General features: G+C 37.4%; 8 protein-coding genes across 10 annotated transcripts in view; 3 read left to right on the top strand and 5 right to left on the bottom strand.

Annotated features, from left to right (window-relative positions):
* The first annotated feature begins 205 nt into the window (after window positions 1-205).
* On the top strand, window positions 206-3,230 carry LOC105565271. Its single transcript, XM_012018318.1, has 6 exons — window positions 206-671; window positions 761-961; window positions 1,651-1,826; window positions 1,897-2,207; window positions 2,558-2,784; window positions 2,935-3,230. Exons 1-6 carry the CDS (start codon window positions 385-387, stop codon window positions 3,107-3,109), a joined length of 1,377 nt encoding a protein of 458 aa, XP_011873708.1. The 5' UTR covers window positions 206-384; the 3' UTR covers window positions 3,110-3,230.
* Window positions 3,231-4,135: 905 nt separating this feature from the next.
* Window positions 4,136-4,949, bottom strand: LOC105565311 (carbonic anhydrase 13-like). The gene is made up of 3 exons (XM_012018396.1): window positions 4,845-4,949; window positions 4,440-4,664; window positions 4,136-4,336 (listed from the first exon to the last, which is right to left on the bottom strand). Exons 1-3 carry the CDS (start codon window positions 4,947-4,949, stop codon window positions 4,136-4,138), a joined length of 531 nt encoding a protein of 176 aa, XP_011873786.1.
* A 116-nt stretch (window positions 4,950-5,065) lies between these two features.
* LOC105565310 (carbonic anhydrase 1-like) lies at window positions 5,066-5,585 on the bottom strand. Its single transcript, XM_012018395.1, has 3 exons — window positions 5,570-5,585; window positions 5,272-5,504; window positions 5,066-5,236 (listed from the first exon to the last, which is right to left on the bottom strand). The coding sequence occupies exons 1-3, from the start codon at window positions 5,583-5,585 to the stop codon at window positions 5,066-5,068; spliced, it is 420 nt and encodes a 139-aa protein (XP_011873785.1).
* A 749-nt stretch (window positions 5,586-6,334) lies between these two features.
* Window positions 6,335-8,200, top strand: LOC105565309 (MYCBP-associated protein-like). Its single transcript, XM_012018394.1, has one exon. The coding sequence runs from the start codon at window positions 6,335-6,337 to the stop codon at window positions 8,198-8,200; it is 1,866 nt and encodes a 621-aa protein (XP_011873784.1).
* A 225-nt stretch (window positions 8,201-8,425) lies between these two features.
* On the bottom strand, window positions 8,426-9,904 carry LOC105565308 (carbonic anhydrase 3-like). The gene is made up of 7 exons (XM_012018393.1): window positions 9,883-9,904; window positions 9,650-9,784; window positions 9,425-9,569; window positions 9,112-9,217; window positions 8,938-9,040; window positions 8,715-8,860; window positions 8,426-8,533 (listed from the first exon to the last, which is right to left on the bottom strand). The coding sequence occupies exons 1-7, from the start codon at window positions 9,902-9,904 to the stop codon at window positions 8,426-8,428; spliced, it is 765 nt and encodes a 254-aa protein (XP_011873783.1).
* Window positions 9,905-10,326: 422 nt separating this feature from the next.
* Window positions 10,327-12,948, bottom strand: LOC105565307 (carbonic anhydrase 1-like). The gene is made up of 8 exons (XM_012018392.1): window positions 12,918-12,948; window positions 12,619-12,783; window positions 12,408-12,549; window positions 12,098-12,203; window positions 11,862-11,964; window positions 11,256-11,392; window positions 10,697-10,807; window positions 10,327-10,371 (listed from the first exon to the last, which is right to left on the bottom strand). The coding sequence occupies exons 1-8, from the start codon at window positions 12,946-12,948 to the stop codon at window positions 10,327-10,329; spliced, it is 840 nt and encodes a 279-aa protein (XP_011873782.1).
* Window positions 12,949-13,051: 103 nt separating this feature from the next.
* LOC105565268 (carbonic anhydrase 1-like) lies at window positions 13,052-15,269 on the top strand. Its single transcript, XM_012018314.1, has 5 exons — window positions 13,052-13,449; window positions 13,588-13,857; window positions 14,251-14,507; window positions 14,652-14,876; window positions 14,939-15,269. The coding sequence occupies exons 1-5, from the start codon at window positions 13,392-13,394 to the stop codon at window positions 15,056-15,058; spliced, it is 930 nt and encodes a 309-aa protein (XP_011873704.1). The 5' UTR covers window positions 13,052-13,391; the 3' UTR covers window positions 15,059-15,269.
* A 78-nt stretch (window positions 15,270-15,347) lies between these two features.
* Window positions 15,348-16,495, bottom strand: part of LOC105565269 (CD151 antigen-like) — a 10,485-nt gene continuing 9,337 nt past the window's right edge. For 2 of the 3 annotated variants that reach the window (XM_012018317.1, XM_012018315.1), the window contains one exon: window positions 15,348-16,152. The gene's annotated coding sequence lies outside the window, so the exon portion shown is untranslated. Of the gene's footprint in view, window positions 16,218-16,495 lie in introns of all 3 variants that reach the window. The other variant, XM_012018316.1, reaches the window with a different exon arrangement.

The raw sequence follows: 16,495 nt of genomic DNA, 5'->3' as shown, positions 1-16,495 counted from the left end.
TTCAAGGTCAAACCTATGGTACCATCTTATGTCCCCCTCGAAACCATACAACTTTTGTCTGAAACATTTTTTCATATCTCTTTTAGTTTTTTAAAAAATCGACTGTATAAATTAAAATGGCCCACCCTGTATATAATAATATCTAAAAATATATTATATATAATTTGATTATGTATTATATATTAGATTATATATTATACTTAATTACAGCGAATATTGTTCTTGATAATGTACTTGAACCTGTAAATAAACCTGTTGTAACGCAGTCCAGGCAAGGTTACGGTTAAAGCAATTATTTCTAGCAGACAAGCGAATTACTACAAGAGCGTGTCGCCTTGTCTTCAGTCACAGTCATCTCCGCGTTTCAGTGACAACTCCCGTAGAATGGCGCCAGAAGATCCGTCGAAACGCGGTGGAAAGTGCTCATTACGAACTTATGAAATCATATATCTTTTGGAAATCTTTTTCGTAATTTGTACAATATCGGCACAAGAATGCTTCGACGACGGCAACGAGTTTTGCATCGACCAAAACGACATACTTTCCGCGGATCTTTTACCTGGATCGTTTCTATTTGGCGAACAATACAAAACTAGTGCTCCCAAGGCAGTGGTAAGCGGAACCGTTGACGGATCTTTTGATAGCGCGTTATACAAAATGGAATATCACAGGTAAACTTTCACGTACCATCCGATCTGAATGAACAAACTGAAAATGTAGGCGTGTACAACTTCGACACTGAATTTATATGTGAAATTAGGAAAAGAATGAATGAGTATCTTTGTCACGGCTACATGGCGGAGGAAATCTTCAAGGAAGTGAGCACGCCTAGAGTGAAGCGACATCCGGAATCTCCATCAGCTAACAATGTGCACAATTTCTTGGGCGATGACAATGTTACAATACACGATAAACTTTTGGCCGATGAAGGAAGTTCGAGATATAAAAACTGGCTACAACGGTAAACATGTAGAATAAAAATGTCTAAATTTTATCATCCAAATACAGAGAAAAGTCCTCTATTATGAAACAGGATTTTAATATAAGATAGCGGAGTTTCTGCTAAATTTTTGTAATTTTTCATCATATATAAACAAGTATTTACACAACAAAGAGTAGCAAAAATTTTTTTGTAAAAGTACATAAATTTATATATTTCCGTTATTAATAGTATTATGTTATATGTAATTTTACATACTTCTTTTACAGTGTGGTTTCGCCAAACGTCGCTTAATTTTAATGTTAGTTTAATTCATGTTTGTCTCTTTCTAAGGTAACAGTTGGAAAGAGACAAAGAACGAACTAAGCCAAGCTTAAAGTTTAACGTTTGCAAAACCGGGCCTTACTTGTAACTTTGACAACTGTTATACAATTATTACAATGATATTATAAATTGATATTGTATATTTAGGATAAAAAATTCACTCCTCTACTATAAAATGTTTTATTAATTCAAAATTTATTTGTGTTCAATAAATTATTAGAGATTTTAATGCTTGACACAAAATGATTTTTATTAAAAATAAATGTAATATTATATTAATATTAATTATAATATTAATTAAAAATAACGTTTCTAATTTTACTGTAGTGCTCTGCAAAATACTATTAGACAATTAATAAAGTCTTTTTAATTCGTATCTATAATAGAACAACGACGCTGAACGACGTGTATCGGCACTACACGCCTCGCAAGAAAATGAAACGGAAACAAGACGTCCAACATGACGACATTGAGGAGTTCGACGGTGAGGTGACGGGATACGCGATGCAAGCTCCTCTGCCATCGAATGGAAAAGCGGGCGTCTATGAACCGTCCCAGGAAGGTAGATTGCAGAAGCTAGCGCAGAACATAGCGCGCCGTATGAAAGTCATATTTACATATTCCACGAATAGACGACATGCTGTCATCGTCGACTGGACATTTTTCCCTCCATTACGGACCTTCATCTTCGTACGGCCATCATCATGGCGATCACCTTGGACATCATGGCGACTTTTTTCCGTCCTTCCACGAGGAGTACTATTATGGGCCTCACCAACAGGATCATCAGCAGGATCATCATCATGAGGAGTACGCTAAACCCTCCTACTCCAAGGGAAAGGGCCATGATCTGTCTATTAAGGATTTCTTCGAAATCGCACTCACCGCACTTGCGTTCCTGGCATTCGGGCTGTTCGTCATTCAGCTCTTGATGAATTGCACGGTATTAGAAAGAAACTCGTTTATAAGATGTGTCCTATCATTTTCTAAAATATCTTTTTAAGGAGAATATCTAATTCGCCAAAAATATATTCAAACGTTTGTAACCCCGATAGGAAAAGGTCTCAAATATTGTGTAATAATTGCAGTGATTCGCCAAAACGCAGCTGTTTTGCTGACGTACTATTTAGAAATACATTGTGCAAATATTTGTCAATATTTGACGAAATATGTACCCATAATTCCAGCATTCCAAATTTCATCCAGATCTCGTCACATACCTAATTCTCTAAATATTTTCCTATCGGGGTATATGTATTTGCGGCTCCAAACAACTCCCGTTACGTATTTTAGGATTATAGTGGCAGCAGGCGAATCAGGAGACACGTGATTTCTCTCTCCTCGTCTGTCATTAGCAAAGAGGATTTGAACGAGCTGTCCTATCGCGTTTTGAGGTCCGTCGAAGCAGCCATGGTCGCCGAAGCAGACTCCGGTAATTGTCTGCGCAGGATACTGTGCGAGGATAATCAATATTCCAAGGGGACTAAGGACGATCGTAGAATTTGGATTCCCGTTTGGAGGTAATAGATTGCGTAATGGTAATCATTGTATATTTTCGCACACAAAACGATCGATGTAAACTTATTATCATCCCGTAAGTCGGTCGATGCGTTATCAGTGGTCGACGATTTCGAGTTATATCTCGATAACGTCAGCACCCTCTTTTTCAGCTTGGGCATGAGTTGGTTGTCGGGCAGAATGCTACACAAGACTCCGTGGTCGGCAATGTTGGATTCTGTGAAAGCATCTATTCTGGGCTTGGGTGGCGTCAACTGCGCCTCTTTCTACCCGGACTGCGATCTCGAGGGGGAAAGGACTAAGAGGCGTCGCAGAAGAAGGAAATAATCAATGCTTTACAAGGCTTTACGAGGCTAGTGTCCATACACAAAATGAATTAAACGGCAGCACGTGGAGAAATCTTCGACATAATTTGTATTCATGAATAATAAATTGCAGTATAGTTAAGGGGATCCTAAAGCCATCTGTTTTATCGACATTCTGTGTTAGAGAAAAAATGCAAAACTCTTTTACAGAATTAAAGCACGCAGCAAAATCTAGACTGTACTGGTCGACTTTATATTTAAAAAAAACGAAAAAACAAAGCTTCCTCTATGAGGAAGCAAAATTGACAATTTCACTAATTTTTGTGCACTTGACGACAATATTTGCTTGATACAAGAATTCTACAATAAATATATACAAAATGAGACCAGCATACTCTAGGGCAGGGGTGGGCAAAATGCTGCCCGCGGGCACTCAGCCGACGGGCATGCCCCCACTCCAATCATCGCCCCACCACGTCTCAATCATATTCGGAACTATACTTCTAAAGCGCGACGTTCTTTCCCACTTGCCGAAACTGTCTCCCCACTCTTGCCGAAACTGTCTCCCCACTCTTGCCCGACACGCACAGCTATTGCCCGCGGGCAAACGGGCGCCCGCGGGCAGTGAAAGTTGCCCAGGCCTGCTCTAGGGACATCATATAAGAACAATATCGTGCAATTAGAACTGAGATTAATAGCCTAGGAAAAAAGATTATTTCTAATAAACGCAAGTCCAGAAATCCAAGTCTAGAAAAAGAGAAAAAGAGCAGTACGGCGTGTAGAAATAGTTGCAGGCTTTTTCGAGTAAAGCTATGGTGTTGACGATGCTAGAATTCGATCCAAAATCTCGGTCTGAGCAGTGTGTAGCTAATAAAATTGCCACTTTTTCGTAAAAGCTGCAAATTGGTTGGCTACAAATTTTTCGGACCGAGTAGAACTTGGAATTAAAAATGCTGATAATTGACGCTTTTAATTCCGTCTCCTATCTTATTGACACTGATCGAGTTCACCAGCGGCTTTGGGATCCCCTTAGAATGTAATCAGTGCATCATTGTTTATTACGACTATCGGCATTGTCTCTGCGAATATATTTATCATTGACATTACGTGGAATTGGCAGAAGCGTGGCATATCTGGACCCACTAGGGCATACGTGGAAAATGTTTCTATTACATCTGTCCTGCAATGGCTGACGATTTGTTAAGATCGGTAATTTACGTTCATCGCACAGCGTCCGAAACTCCGCGATCTGAAAAAATTAAGTTCATCATGAGATAAATTAACTGTGCGACAATCTTATTCTCTTTAATTATTCAGGCCGCTTGTAGCTTTGCCAACATGACATAACTCACTTGATCAATGGATATTCCTAATGGCTCTCTGCTTATTAACCAAAGTACACTATTTCTGATATTTGTCATGGTTATGGAGCCCCAGTAAACGAAGTAATCACGTTGGAAGCATCGCATAATATTCGATATAGGGAAAGGTATTAAACGAATGGAAGAATGAGCTGCTTGGATAAAGGGTAATGTATTTACGATGTCATCCAGAAGCGGATTAGGGGCCGCCTGCAGCTGAATGTAATATTATTTTTAAGACACGTATCTAGCTGACATTAAAAATTTCTATTGAAATTTTGAAAACACATATTCGAAAACGTATCAAGAAGTAATGTAGAAAAGATAATCTAATATAGAGCCATTATATAATAGAATTAATTTATTCGATATAACAGAGACACGTATTTTTAATACCTGGAAGAAATACACTAATATGGTGACGCCGTCATTTTGTCGAAGAGCCGCTATTTGAGTGCCGTAATCACTCTTATAATGTACCGCGTGCAGCTCCATTGGCATGCTTTGTGGGCAAACGCGTTTGGATTAAAAAGCCACGTAAACGATTAGCTTAAAAACGTACACGGTGAGAAATGACTCGTCGATCGATGTCGAATCGATGTCGAAACGATGTCGAGTTATTTCTCGCTGGGTAGGCAATAAAAGTGGGACCTTCCACCGTCAACGTGGTGTTCGCTACCGTCCATGTCAGTCTTGCCCCAGTGGAAATGAAGCTGCGAGAAGACATAGCTGCTGACGAAAGGGCCACCGTATAAGTACGGCTCTTCTTCGCGCCACGTTGCACTAAGCATGACTATGAATAATAAACGCAATTACTATCAGAGACGCGAACGCATTTAGATGTTGCATGTTGCTCCCAGGTTTTACCAGTGTATCCAGTGTTGGTAAGTTTTAATTTTTTTGGCGTGACATTGTAACTGGGCCACTGTATAGGATTTAGATTCACGACTTTCATGTGGCTGATATTCAAATCGATCGGCGATCTCAATGTGCCATCGGTGCGAGCTAATTGTTGTATAAATCTAACTGTTTCTTCATGCTCGTATTCGTGGGGATCTATGTATACATAATTACGAGAGAAAAAGTTATATTTAATTTAAAAAGTATAGTATATATCGCACCTGTCGAAGAATTCATTCCGATACGTTATATGATATACATTACTGGCCAATTTAAAGGCTTCAAGCCATTTTCAACATAACATTTGATTTGATTTTGCTTCGCTCGAACTTCAATTGAAACATTTTATCGATACCGAGCACCATCGATAATAGAGCACTCTAGAGAGACCACAGGAGCGCGTCGTTAATGTTTCTATTCTTCAGTAAATTACTGGCAAAGACATAATTTGAAAAGTATTTACTTGGGGGTATGTGCGCACATGCAAAACACACACGCGCGCACACACACACACACATTTGCTTATTCGTAAAAATAAAAATGTTTCTAATTAAAATTTAAAACAAACTTTATCATATTAAACTTTTCAATTTAAACTAAATTAAAAACTGAAATATATTAAAAGAACTTTAATTTACAACATAAAATTGTAAGTTTCTGATAAACGACTATTTAATAACAACTTGTATGTATGTTATGCGTATTATTAACCCGCTTAACATAAACTGTCAAAATACACGATAACAACCGCTCATGAAATATGACATGCTCATTTACACGATTAATTGTTACTTAATTAAACATCGCGGGAAAAGAAAATACTTAGCCGCAAGTATCGTATATACGTACCTTATTTAAGAGTGGAAAGCACGACGACTGTAGTCGACGGATTGGGAGATAAAATAAATGTAGGCTCTCATTTGAAGGAATAAAACATCGGTTGTTTTTAAACAGGATACGTGAAATAATTTACTGGCCCCTCGAAAATGGATTTTGCGCGAAAAATCGGTAAATCGGAAAAGCCCCAAATCTGGAAGACTCGTGACCCGTTTGTTACGATCAGGGATAACCTTCTTTCCGAAGATACGTCTTTTTCGGAAGATCGTCGTTTCGTGAATTGGAAGAAATGGCTTGCCGAGCGGAGGAAGCAAACTCGTCGCGTCGAGTCTGTTACTGGTCGTTCGCAGGCCGATCAAGTACAGAATTCCACAGAAAGGTTTCGCGCCTTCGTGGAGATGAAAGACCTTATGGAACACGCCGCCGGTACCGTGTTCACCGATAAGTATCGCAGTGGACCGGAATTTTGGAGAACGCCCGAGTTCCTGCCGAATCGCGGCGATACCTGCTTGCCGGAGATATCCTTGACTCCCAGCAGGAAGGACTTGAATCTTCGCCCGGACTTGATGCACGTCGGACTGCCGGATCTAATGGCAAAGGAGCGAGCTCTCGCCTCCCAAAAGGAAGAATTCTGGAAACGTAGCGAGTATCTGAAGACGCGTAAGCTCGAACTTGCCGAGGAACTCGCACTGCTGCTGCCCAAGGAGCCGGAAACGGCAACGCTGGCCATTCAAGGACGTGCGTACGAAAGGAAGAAATTACCGCTGCTACGAATTCCGCCGGTAACCATCACGGAACCTGATGAAGATGAGCCGCGCGGGGCTGCCGATCAGGCAGCGGTTCTGAGGATCCAAGACCGAGAATTCGTCTGGCACGGATCTCCCTCCGGAAGAACGGAGCCAGTGGGCACCGAGCCTATCGTGTGGTCGCTAACTTTTGCGGGTAAACCCAATGAACGAATCGAGAGAGAGATTGTCCTCGAGAATAAAGGAACCCACGTTATCACGTATTATTGGCGATACTCGCCCTTCCGGACGTACGGCGTGTCTCTCGAGAGACGGGGCAGTCCGTTCTTCTTCAACAAGACGAACGGACTCATACTTCCGGGGCAGATCGTGAGGCTCGGGGTGTGGTACCGATCCGGGACACGTGGAGTCTTCACCGAATTTTGGCGATTCGTCACGGAGCCGAAATTAAGTCCCTCCACGTTCGTATTCCGATTCTGGGGCTGCGCGACCGATATCCAAGATGAAGAACTGACCGATCGCCAAACGATCGACGAATACCTGAATCGCTGCGTTCGAGACTCAATGATACGCTCGATCGTCGAGGAGATCATGACTAGAGTGGAGCACAGTGAACTACTGGAGCCGCCTCGTGAGACGTCACTCTCGCAAAGTGACCTGTTCGTCTCCCAAAATCCTTATCATCATTATCATCCGGGTATCGTAATGCAACTACAAGCAATATATTTTGACGTTGCCGGTAAGAGCACGCCAGCCTGGAATTTGTCACTAGACACTCTGCGAGGTATTCTTTTGCGGATAGAAAATATTAATTACAAACGCGACATGCTGGCCCGATTTAACAAACTTTGCAAACAAAGTCTAAGGCCAAGATTGATCGAACCTGATATCGCGTATCTCAATAAATATGACGCTGCGTATAATATTTTATGTGCCTTCGCGAATCTGTTTGAAAATGAAAGTGAACTCGTGAAGAGGAACAGTCTGACGCGAGAAGAGCCTGCAACGCCGATGGAGGTAGAAGAGAAATTGACGCCCGTGTCTCAAAGATCCAATAACAGTTCGCTAGAAATATATAGCAAGAAAATAAGTGATCAGTCAGAAACTATACTAATGCAGAAAGAGGAGGAAAGGTCCAACTTAAATTTGCAATCTTATAGAGAAATATTTTTTATTCGTATATATAAAGCGCTGGAAGAAACCATAGAACGAGTTTGCTCCACTGTCGATTCTTTTCATAGACTTAATGAGTTGAGGCTTAAGATTTAGTAGCAATTATATTTATTCTCAAGCAGTAACAGATAATAAACTTTCAAATTTTTAGTAAATAATTTTTATAAAATGTGTGTAAATATTTAACGTATAGAAATTAATTTATACACGTATTATGAAAATTTGAAGATTATTTTAGACAATTTCTGTTGAAATTTTGTTCAAATTAGCAACTTTGAAAATCTGTAGCAGTTTATTAAGTTGGTAGTATTTGTCTCTTTCTTAAGGGACAGCTAAAAATGTTTGTCGTCCTTTTAAAAGTTGCACGTCTCTCCAATTCGATTTTATAAATTTGCCATTTTTATCCTTTAGTTTTCGGAACTCGTTAAGCTAGAAGGTTTATTAATTGTGTACGTATATTAGCCTTGTACTTTTTCTAATAATTGTAATATTTCAAGTGACAAATATTATTAAAAGCATGATAAATATATAGAGAATAATTATTACAGAAACTTTAAAGAAATCTTTGCGCTGTTCATATATTTGGCACAACTTAAATTGAATAACTAACTTGGCAAGATTGTATAGGAATAATGGCTGGAAATATGATCCACGTAACGCAGTCTGAATTAAAATCTATGTTGTAGAAATTGTAGGATCCGTGATATGTGTAATAACTTGGACAGTCTGTTGCTATTCGCATCCAAGATAAAGAATCTAAACAGCACAAAAGTATTGTCAAATTTGAAACATCGTATACAATACGGAACACATTCTGCTCTGTGGATATTAACTTGCTGGAATTTTTATATCTGACCCAGGATTCTGAATATGCTTGAGATTTTCAGAGATTCTTTCAAACTTGACATTGTACAATTGACAAGGTCCCGATTGAACCTATGAAACAAAATTGTTAATAATGGATAAAAAATATATTTAAAGATGTAACCGTGTATAAATAAATGCACCAAGAATAGATAAGCTAATATGCAAAGACCATCGCGATGTTTCAAACATTCCTCGAAGGTAAGATATTTTCGGTTCCAATGCACCAAATGGCATTCCATGGAAAACCTGCGTGAATTTGAATAAAGAATCCGTTAAAATTTTGCAAAAATTACCGAAACGAAATTTCTTATTTTAACAAATTAATAAAATTTGTATGGCTCAAATGTGATAAACACAAATTTGAAGGAATAAAGGACTAAGAGCCGATTTCTTAGTCCTTTATTCCTTCAAATTCTTATGTTAAATTGACAGCTGTTGAGAGCGCATTCTTACCAAGTACCATTGATCGTATGTTCAGCACCTCTACAATCGTTCTCGCCCCAGTGAAAGTGCGCATTGTGAAATTCGTACTTGTCATTTCCGAGCGGTCCACCAGACACTGTCGACGGGATTCTGTCGCCGTTCAAAAAAATAATTGCTGAAAAGAGAATTTAACATCTAATCGCGCCCCGTAACGATACTAACAAATCTATTTCAGTACAAAATAAAGGAAATTACCCTTTCTGCCGTCATTAAATAAAGTTGCGTTTCCATCTTTTAACCAGTGGCCATTTAAGATTAACGGCGGAAATCTCGCAAGTCGCGCAATTTTGTCATTTAAATCGATCGGTGCTTGACCACTTTTTTGCGTAGCTCAAAAATATATTTATTTATACAATATAACGTAAAACTTGTAACATGAAGCACTCCTAACCTGATATTGTTGCCAATTACTCCAATATTTTACTTACCTAGTTTTGTATAATTCGCCATTATTATGCTAATCGAGAATTATTCATTGTAGAGCAAACGGTAATTCAAAAATTTTGTACAAGCGGTAAAGGTATTTTTAAATTGTATGTCATACTATACATTTTAAGTAAATCCAATAAGTTACTGATCCTTGAAGTTAGCTGCTAATCTATGCAGCTACATTTTATATTGCTACAATTATAATACAAGGATACATCATATCACAGGATGTATCCGTATTACAAGAATTTCAGTAGAAAACTTAAATCCTCGTCCATTTAATTTGCATTTCATAAAATAAGAATACACAAAGAAGATTCTATTTTACATATATGTATAAAGACCTGACCCAGAGCAAGCAAGCGAGCGAGCACAAATAACATATTCTTCAGCGACAATATTCGTTCGTATTTATTCATATTTGCATGCTCTCTAGATTCGGTTTAATTCCTTCGCAATAATTCCTTTGGCAAAGAAATTTTAGAATCCTATAAAATACATATGTATATAGGGTGAGTCGTAAAGGCTGCCCCAACCTTTTACCACAAGTGGTGAATTATCGAACGCAACTGTAGCCAACTCGGGGAAAAAAAATGGATAAAATTTCGTTCTACATGTCTCAGTCATGTAATATCTAATTACATTTCTCGAGAAATAATTAGATAATACGTGATTGAAACATGTAGAACGAGATTTTACCAACTTTTTCCCCGAGTTGGCTACAGCTGCGGTCGGTAATTCATCGCTTATGGTAAGAGGTTCGGACAGTCTTTACGACTCACCCTGTATATTGCTTTCGACCGATCAAGCTACCGTATCCTTTGTGGCGAAGAAGATCCTTCTCCCGCGAAGAAGGTGTTGCGATCTATAGTTCCTTACTATATGCTCCCATTTGTGATCGTAAAGACTTCTGAATGCTTCGATCTATGATAACGTGTAAATTATTTTATACGTGAATATGTACACAAAGTGCACATAATTTGAAAGTTTAATTAATAGAGGAAAGTCCTCTATTAATAGCGTAAAGACTTCTGAATGCTTCGATCTATGATAACGTGTAAATTATTTTATACGTGAATATGTACACAAAATGCACATAATTTGAAAGTTTAATTAATAGAGGAAAATCCTCTATTAATACCATAATTTCGCAATGATTACACGAAAGTCCTCTATTAATAGCATAATTTCGCAACGATTACACGATCTAACAATGACTTTTCCACTGAACAGATTTCGCCCCAAGGGGCGAATAAATTCTTAATGGAATCAACTGATGATGGCTATTAATTTAACAGAAACTCTGCTATTCCATATTAGGATCTTATCTCATAACAGGGGACTTTACTCTACATGTATACTTTTAATATACCTGACGAGACGACATTTTTATTGCATTCGGCACAATTATCCAAGTAACGCATTCATTATAAGGAGGAAAAGTGAGAGAGCCTGGGTAAGTATAATATCCAGGAGATGTGCATGCCTGCATCATCCACTGTAAGCAGTCTAGAAGTAAATTATGAGTGCAATTATGAGTCAATTAAAAAATAATAATATTGCAAATAATACTTTATGTAATAAGTATTATATAATACTTTTATGAATATTTTACTTATGATATATTGCGAAAGTATTCTATAAAATAAAATGAAGATGTATACACGGAAAGAATTTTCGTAATCGTGGGACAACATGGCATTTCGAACATTTATGAGAATCTTCTGAAATTTTTCTAGCAAAATGTATGGTACAGTTTCACAAACTTTCATAAAATTTTTCGAATGTTGTTCCACGATTACATGATTTTCAGGATAAATTTTACGAGAAAGTTTCTCTATCCGCGTACAAGTTTTTGTAAAAAGTCGCTCTCACTGTTAACTGCAATGGCGGGAAAAAAGGGACATTGCACTGATAATCACGATCGATCTATTTTATAACTAATTAATTCAATACAGATTATGGAAGATCATATTACCCGGAGTAATATTTACTGCGCTATCCGTCCGTTTTATTTCCGAGAGTTTATCAGTGATTGGAGCAAGTGCAGGATTATCTGGAATCCCAGGACAGCCGACAACCTTTTTTATCATAATTATACATTAATAAAACTGCCACAGCGATCCAGCGAAATGATTTCCCGCAAATGATATTGTCTATCATAAAAACGGCAGGATTCTGACATGTCGGATTTTAATTAATTCTCGGTCGTACCTGCATGAGGTAGGAGAGTATTGCGATTCCGTCAGATTTGTCGTAACACTTGTCTATCGATCCGTAACGTGTATTCCAATGCATAACTTGTGCCTCCATCGAATACCTTGTTAAATACTGTCATTTAGAAATTGTATTAATCAATGCAACTAACTACGTTAAAAGAAGCTCGCGTTTAATTTAAAATTCAATATAACTTTAATGGAAATTGAAATTAAATAAAGAATATTATGATTGAATATTACAAAGAATATTATGATACATTCTTCACGCAGCCAGTAATTTTTAATATCAAATTCGTCTCTCTAACCAAATGTTGTCAATGGAATGTTCTGCGCCACGACAGTTGGACGGGCCCCATCGAAATTGCACGTTCATAAATTGAAATTCATCGCTTTTCAAAGGACCGCCGCGCATTATTGGCATTTTTCTGTTCGCCAGCTCGATATTGACTAAGAAATAATATTAAACGATAAATATGTGATCCATTGTTCCGACTTTGTATTGAGCGCGAAGAGAACCTGTTTTGCCGGTGTTTGCAAGCATTGCTGTGCCATCGTTCGACCAATAATTTGTCAAAAGTAAGGGGGGGAATTTCTTATTCCACACGGCGATGCGACTGATGTCGACTGGAGACTGCCGCCATTTCGGCAGACCCGAAGACGATGTCGTGAATAATTTTTGTTCTTATGTAGAATACAGTTTAACATCAAAATTATCAAATAAATGCAACAAGAATATTCTCTTTAATAGATTAAACATCCATCTGTAACAAATGCTTTATCTACGAAGCAAGATTACGATTAAAATGTCTATTTACGTGAAAGTACGCTCTTAGATTTGAATGCCATCTGTACATCGCGATCGAGCTTTCAAACGTAAAATTTAAATTTAAGTTTCCATCGCTTCTAAAACACGTTACTTTCAACGTACTGATATTATAACCATCTTGATGCCATCACTGGAAACAAGTTGTAAGTAATTTGAGAGTAAGAAGTTGCCTACGCATTGTGATACTTTCGAATTACTTCGTGCTTACATTACGGTATTGCCTTCATATTATTCTTATAAACTGAAGTGAGCTTCATATCGATTTTCAGCAAAAATTATTTGACATTCCGCATTATTTCTTAAACATTTTTTATAGAGATTATTATGCGGTATGAAACACTCGGCAAATTCTCAAGTACGCTACTCGCCTAAACATTTATCATCACGTTGGAAATATCGCACATGAGTCTTAACAAATCCGAACCTCTACAATACAAACACCGAGTAGGACTTCATTATAAAAATGTTGGATTTCTCATTAGCGGAATGTATGGTCGCGTGTAGCGGCGTTCTGCTCATGGGTGCGTATGTTATATGGAAAGACACGATTGTGCAACAATTAACAGCCCACAATTTTATGAAATTAATTAAGTACTCGCAAACCTGAAATTGCACTTTTACCGTTGGACATTTTCACATAAAAATTTCTTTCGCTCTAGTGCTATTGTTAACTGAAATTTTGGATGGGACGCAATTGTTCTCGTGGATGGAAAACGACTACCGTCCGCCTGCCTTTTCGTTCGGCTATGCCGATCAGAACGGCCCCCATACGTGGAAAGATTTGTATCCTGAGAGCACCGGTAGCACTCAATCGCCTATTAATATCACCACTAGGCTCGCCATAGTAATGCAGCCGTCCGAACCACTTCGATGGAGCAATTACAACAGTGGACCTCTGTCGATGACTATCGCAAATGATGGCCATACTGGTAAGCGTGAGTTTTCTACAAGCAAACAAATTGAAATATATGTTTAATAATGCGCACATCTAATATTGCTAAAATAACAGTGGCATAAAATGTAAATGAGAATTTTCTATGCGCAAATAAAATTAAAATAAATTAAATTTTCATATTACTAAAATAATAATGGCATAAAATAAGTATAAGTTTTTTCCACAAGTAAATAAAATTAAAAGAGCCTTAATAATATATTTTAAATATTAATAGAATAATAATGCGTTAAATAAAACGTTGAATTTTTTATGAGCGAATTAAAATACATTTAATGATATATCTTTAATGTTACGATAATAATAATGTGGCATAAAATAAAATAGACCAATTAAAGTTATATACTGTGCTACATAATGTTTTACGCAGTGATACTCCGGGGATTTTGGACCAGCACCAGGTGGCCGCAGCTGCAAGGAGGACCTTTGACCGATACATACGATTTGTTCAACGTTCTCTTCCATTGGGGTCCGTCAAACGAGGAGGGCAGTGAACACACATTGGACTACGTCCGTTTTCCTATGGAACTGCAGATCATTCACATAAAACGTGGAATTAAATCGCCCACGGATGCGATCGCGCTTGGCGTAAAAGACGGAATAGTGATCACTTCGTTCTTCTTTCAAGTATAATTCTTTTGTCAGCAGATAATATAAATGCTTTATCACAAGTACAATATTATCAAATTAAATTAATGCATCAGTAAAATGTACTTATTGAACTTGAGTCGTCGTAATCATCCTTGCTTACTATGACGTTTTACGATGCAGATAAATGACGCGGATAATCCTTACTTGGATCACATCGTGAGCAATTTGTGGCGCATCACCTGTCCGGGATCTAAAGTTTACATACCTCCTTTCCCATTGGAGTGGATCTTTGCGCCTTTCAACAGAGATTATTATACGTACAGCGGTTCTCTTAGTCAGCCACCCTGCAGTGAAATTGTCACATGGATTGTGCAGCAAGAACCAATCGCTGTATCCTCATCTCAGGTAAAAGCATACGCTAAAATATTTATCGGCCTTATCGTCATTTATACAATTTTCTGTTATAGATGGAGAAATTTCGAAAAATCTGTTCAGCAGAGGGCCCAATACTTTCGAATTGTCGACCAGTTCAACCGTTGAACGATCGCGACGTTTATTTTTATGAAGAAAGCTTGTCGCGCAATTGATATACAATCATTTCATCGGATCGTTTGGTCAAAATGATGAAGCACATGTAGAAAACTTGTCATCTTATTAATATGTTAATTTCAGGACACATTTATACAATGTATGTCAAATTAATGCCAAATTCAACGTAGTAATATTGCTCTTTAGGCAAACACAAAATTTATAAAATTTATGTTAAGAATTACTGCTTGTACCAATGCAGTTACTTATTCTGTAAACGGTTAATTTGAGACATTAAGAATTTTAGTGGGTATAAAATTCATGAGAATATAAAATAAGTAACAAGTATTTACACAGAGAACAACATCTTTATTATCATTAAAGTGCGTTCTATAAACGCAGAACTTTCGTTTTGCCAAGTGTTTTGAGAAAATAAAAATATATTAAAATTTGTGTCACTCTTTTGGCACAAGTTATAATAATACATTCTTCAAAAATTATTATCGGAGAGTGGAAAGCGTTCCCTTAAAGTATACATAATGTATTTTTATACACCAATATATGTATATGTATATATATGTATGTATATATGTATACGTGCATCATCCATTTCGAAATGGATGACAAGTGTCTATAAAGATCTACCGCACACGATTTGTTATTAGGAGAAGCTGGGATTGATTAAAACCTGTAATTTATTTTGAAATTGTCGAAACACAGAGATTATTTTTTGGCGCTACCTCGAACATATATTATTAGGCTAAGTAGAAATACATGTAAGTAAAAATTTAATGATATGTTAGTAAGTAAACGAAACCTTTTCTTTAGCTCGATTTACAGCTAAGAATCTAGGCTAGTTAAACAGATCTTGAAAACTGACGTCAGTCAAAGTGGATCAGTGTTACATGATTTTAACGTATTTTCTTACTAGACTACCAAAACATTGCTCAGCAGTCTGTTAGTAGAATATATCAATCAGCCTCAGTCTCCCCTAAGTATATTCACATAAACCTGTTAGTCGTTAAAAATTATGATATCTCTTCAAAAGTCCGTGTACAACTTTGTGCGAAAAATGATTTTACGTCTCCAATCAGGTAAATTTTCCACAAAGAAGAAAACAACTCGAAAGTTCTCACGCACACAGCGCATATATGTATATTAGGGTGGTCCTTATTTACTCTTGATCAAAATTTTGTTTTCGAATTTTTTCCACGGCACCTTCCAGAATGTTTCCAATCCACAAAAAAATAGTCCCTGCCAAATTTCAGCTTGATCGGACAACGGGAACCCGTGCCCCCGACACGTTAAACATTTGAGTTCCCTCACCGAGAAAAATACTTTAATAATTATTAATATACCCTAAGTTTGAACTCGATTACTTTGTCAGAAATATATAAATGTTAATATAAATTCGTGATATTAAATAGTAATGTACGTGACCGTACAGTAAAAATATCATCAATTAATATATAATATTTGGTAATTCTAATATACCA

This window comes from Vollenhovia emeryi, unplaced genomic scaffold (genome assembly GCF_000949405.1).
Source record: "Vollenhovia emeryi isolate VEMERY1.0 unplaced genomic scaffold, V.emery_V1.0 DF939154.1, whole genome shotgun sequence".
Taxonomy (NCBI): domain Eukaryota; kingdom Metazoa; phylum Arthropoda; class Insecta; order Hymenoptera; family Formicidae; genus Vollenhovia; species Vollenhovia emeryi.
Note: the sequence above shows the minus strand (reverse complement) of the source record. Positions and strands in the feature narration are given on the sequence as shown.

Bases quoted from the DNA above. Each gene is read 5' to 3' on its own strand.
- LOC105565311 (XM_012018396.1), bottom strand. From the start codon at position 4,949: ATGCCAATGGAGCTGCACGCGGTACATTATAAGAGTGATTACGGCACT. The intron at 4,665-4,844 runs GTATTAAAAATA...TATTACATTCAG, and splicing joins TATTAGTGTATTTCTTCCAG to CTGCAGGCGGCCCCTAATCC. The intron at 4,337-4,439 runs GTGAGTTATGTC...TAATTTTTTCAG, and splicing joins TAGGAATATCCATTGATCAA to ATCGCGGAGTTTCGGACGCT.
- LOC105565310 (XM_012018395.1), bottom strand. The intron at 5,237-5,271 runs TCTGATAGTAAT...TTCATAGTCATG, and splicing joins CATCTAAATGCGTTCGCGTC to CTTAGTGCAACGTGGCGCGA.
- LOC105565268 (XM_012018314.1), top strand. From the start codon at position 13,392: ATGTTGGATTTCTCATTAGCGGAATGTATGGTCGCGTGTAGCGGCGTT. The intron at 13,450-13,587 runs GTGCGTATGTTA...CTTTCGCTCTAG, and splicing joins TAGCGGCGTTCTGCTCATGG to TGCTATTGTTAACTGAAATT. The intron at 14,877-14,938 runs GTAAAAGCATAC...TTTCTGTTATAG, and splicing joins TCGCTGTATCCTCATCTCAG to ATGGAGAAATTTCGAAAAAT.
- LOC105565307 (XM_012018392.1), bottom strand. From the start codon at position 12,948: ATGGCATTCAAATCTAAGAGCGTACTTTCAC. The intron at 12,550-12,618 runs GTTCTCTTCGCG...ATTATTTCTTAG, and splicing joins TGCAAACACCGGCAAAACAG to TCAATATCGAGCTGGCGAAC. The intron at 11,393-11,861 runs GTAATATGATCT...ATTTACTTCTAG, and splicing joins CGCAGTAAATATTACTCCGG to ACTGCTTACAGTGGATGATG.
- LOC105565271 (XM_012018318.1), top strand. From the start codon at position 385: ATGGCGCCAGAAGATCCGTCGAAACGCGGTGGAAAGTGCTCATTACGA. The intron at 672-760 runs GTAAACTTTCAC...ATGTGAAATTAG, and splicing joins TACAAAATGGAATATCACAG to GAAAAGAATGAATGAGTATC. The intron at 962-1,650 runs GTAAACATGTAG...TATCTATAATAG, and splicing joins TATAAAAACTGGCTACAACG to AACAACGACGCTGAACGACG.
- LOC105565309 (XM_012018394.1), top strand. From the start codon at position 6,335: ATGGATTTTGCGCGAAAAATCGGTAAATCGGAAAAGCCCCAAATCTGG.
- LOC105565308 (XM_012018393.1), bottom strand. From the start codon at position 9,904: ATGGCGAATTATACAAAACTAG. The intron at 9,570-9,649 runs GTAATTTCCTTT...TTCTCTTTTCAG, and splicing joins ATTTAATGACGGCAGAAAGG to CAATTATTTTTTTGAACGGC. The intron at 8,534-8,714 runs GTTAGTTATTCA...TAAACCTTCTAG, and splicing joins TTCCTATACAATCTTGCCAA to CTTAACGAGTTCCGAAAACT.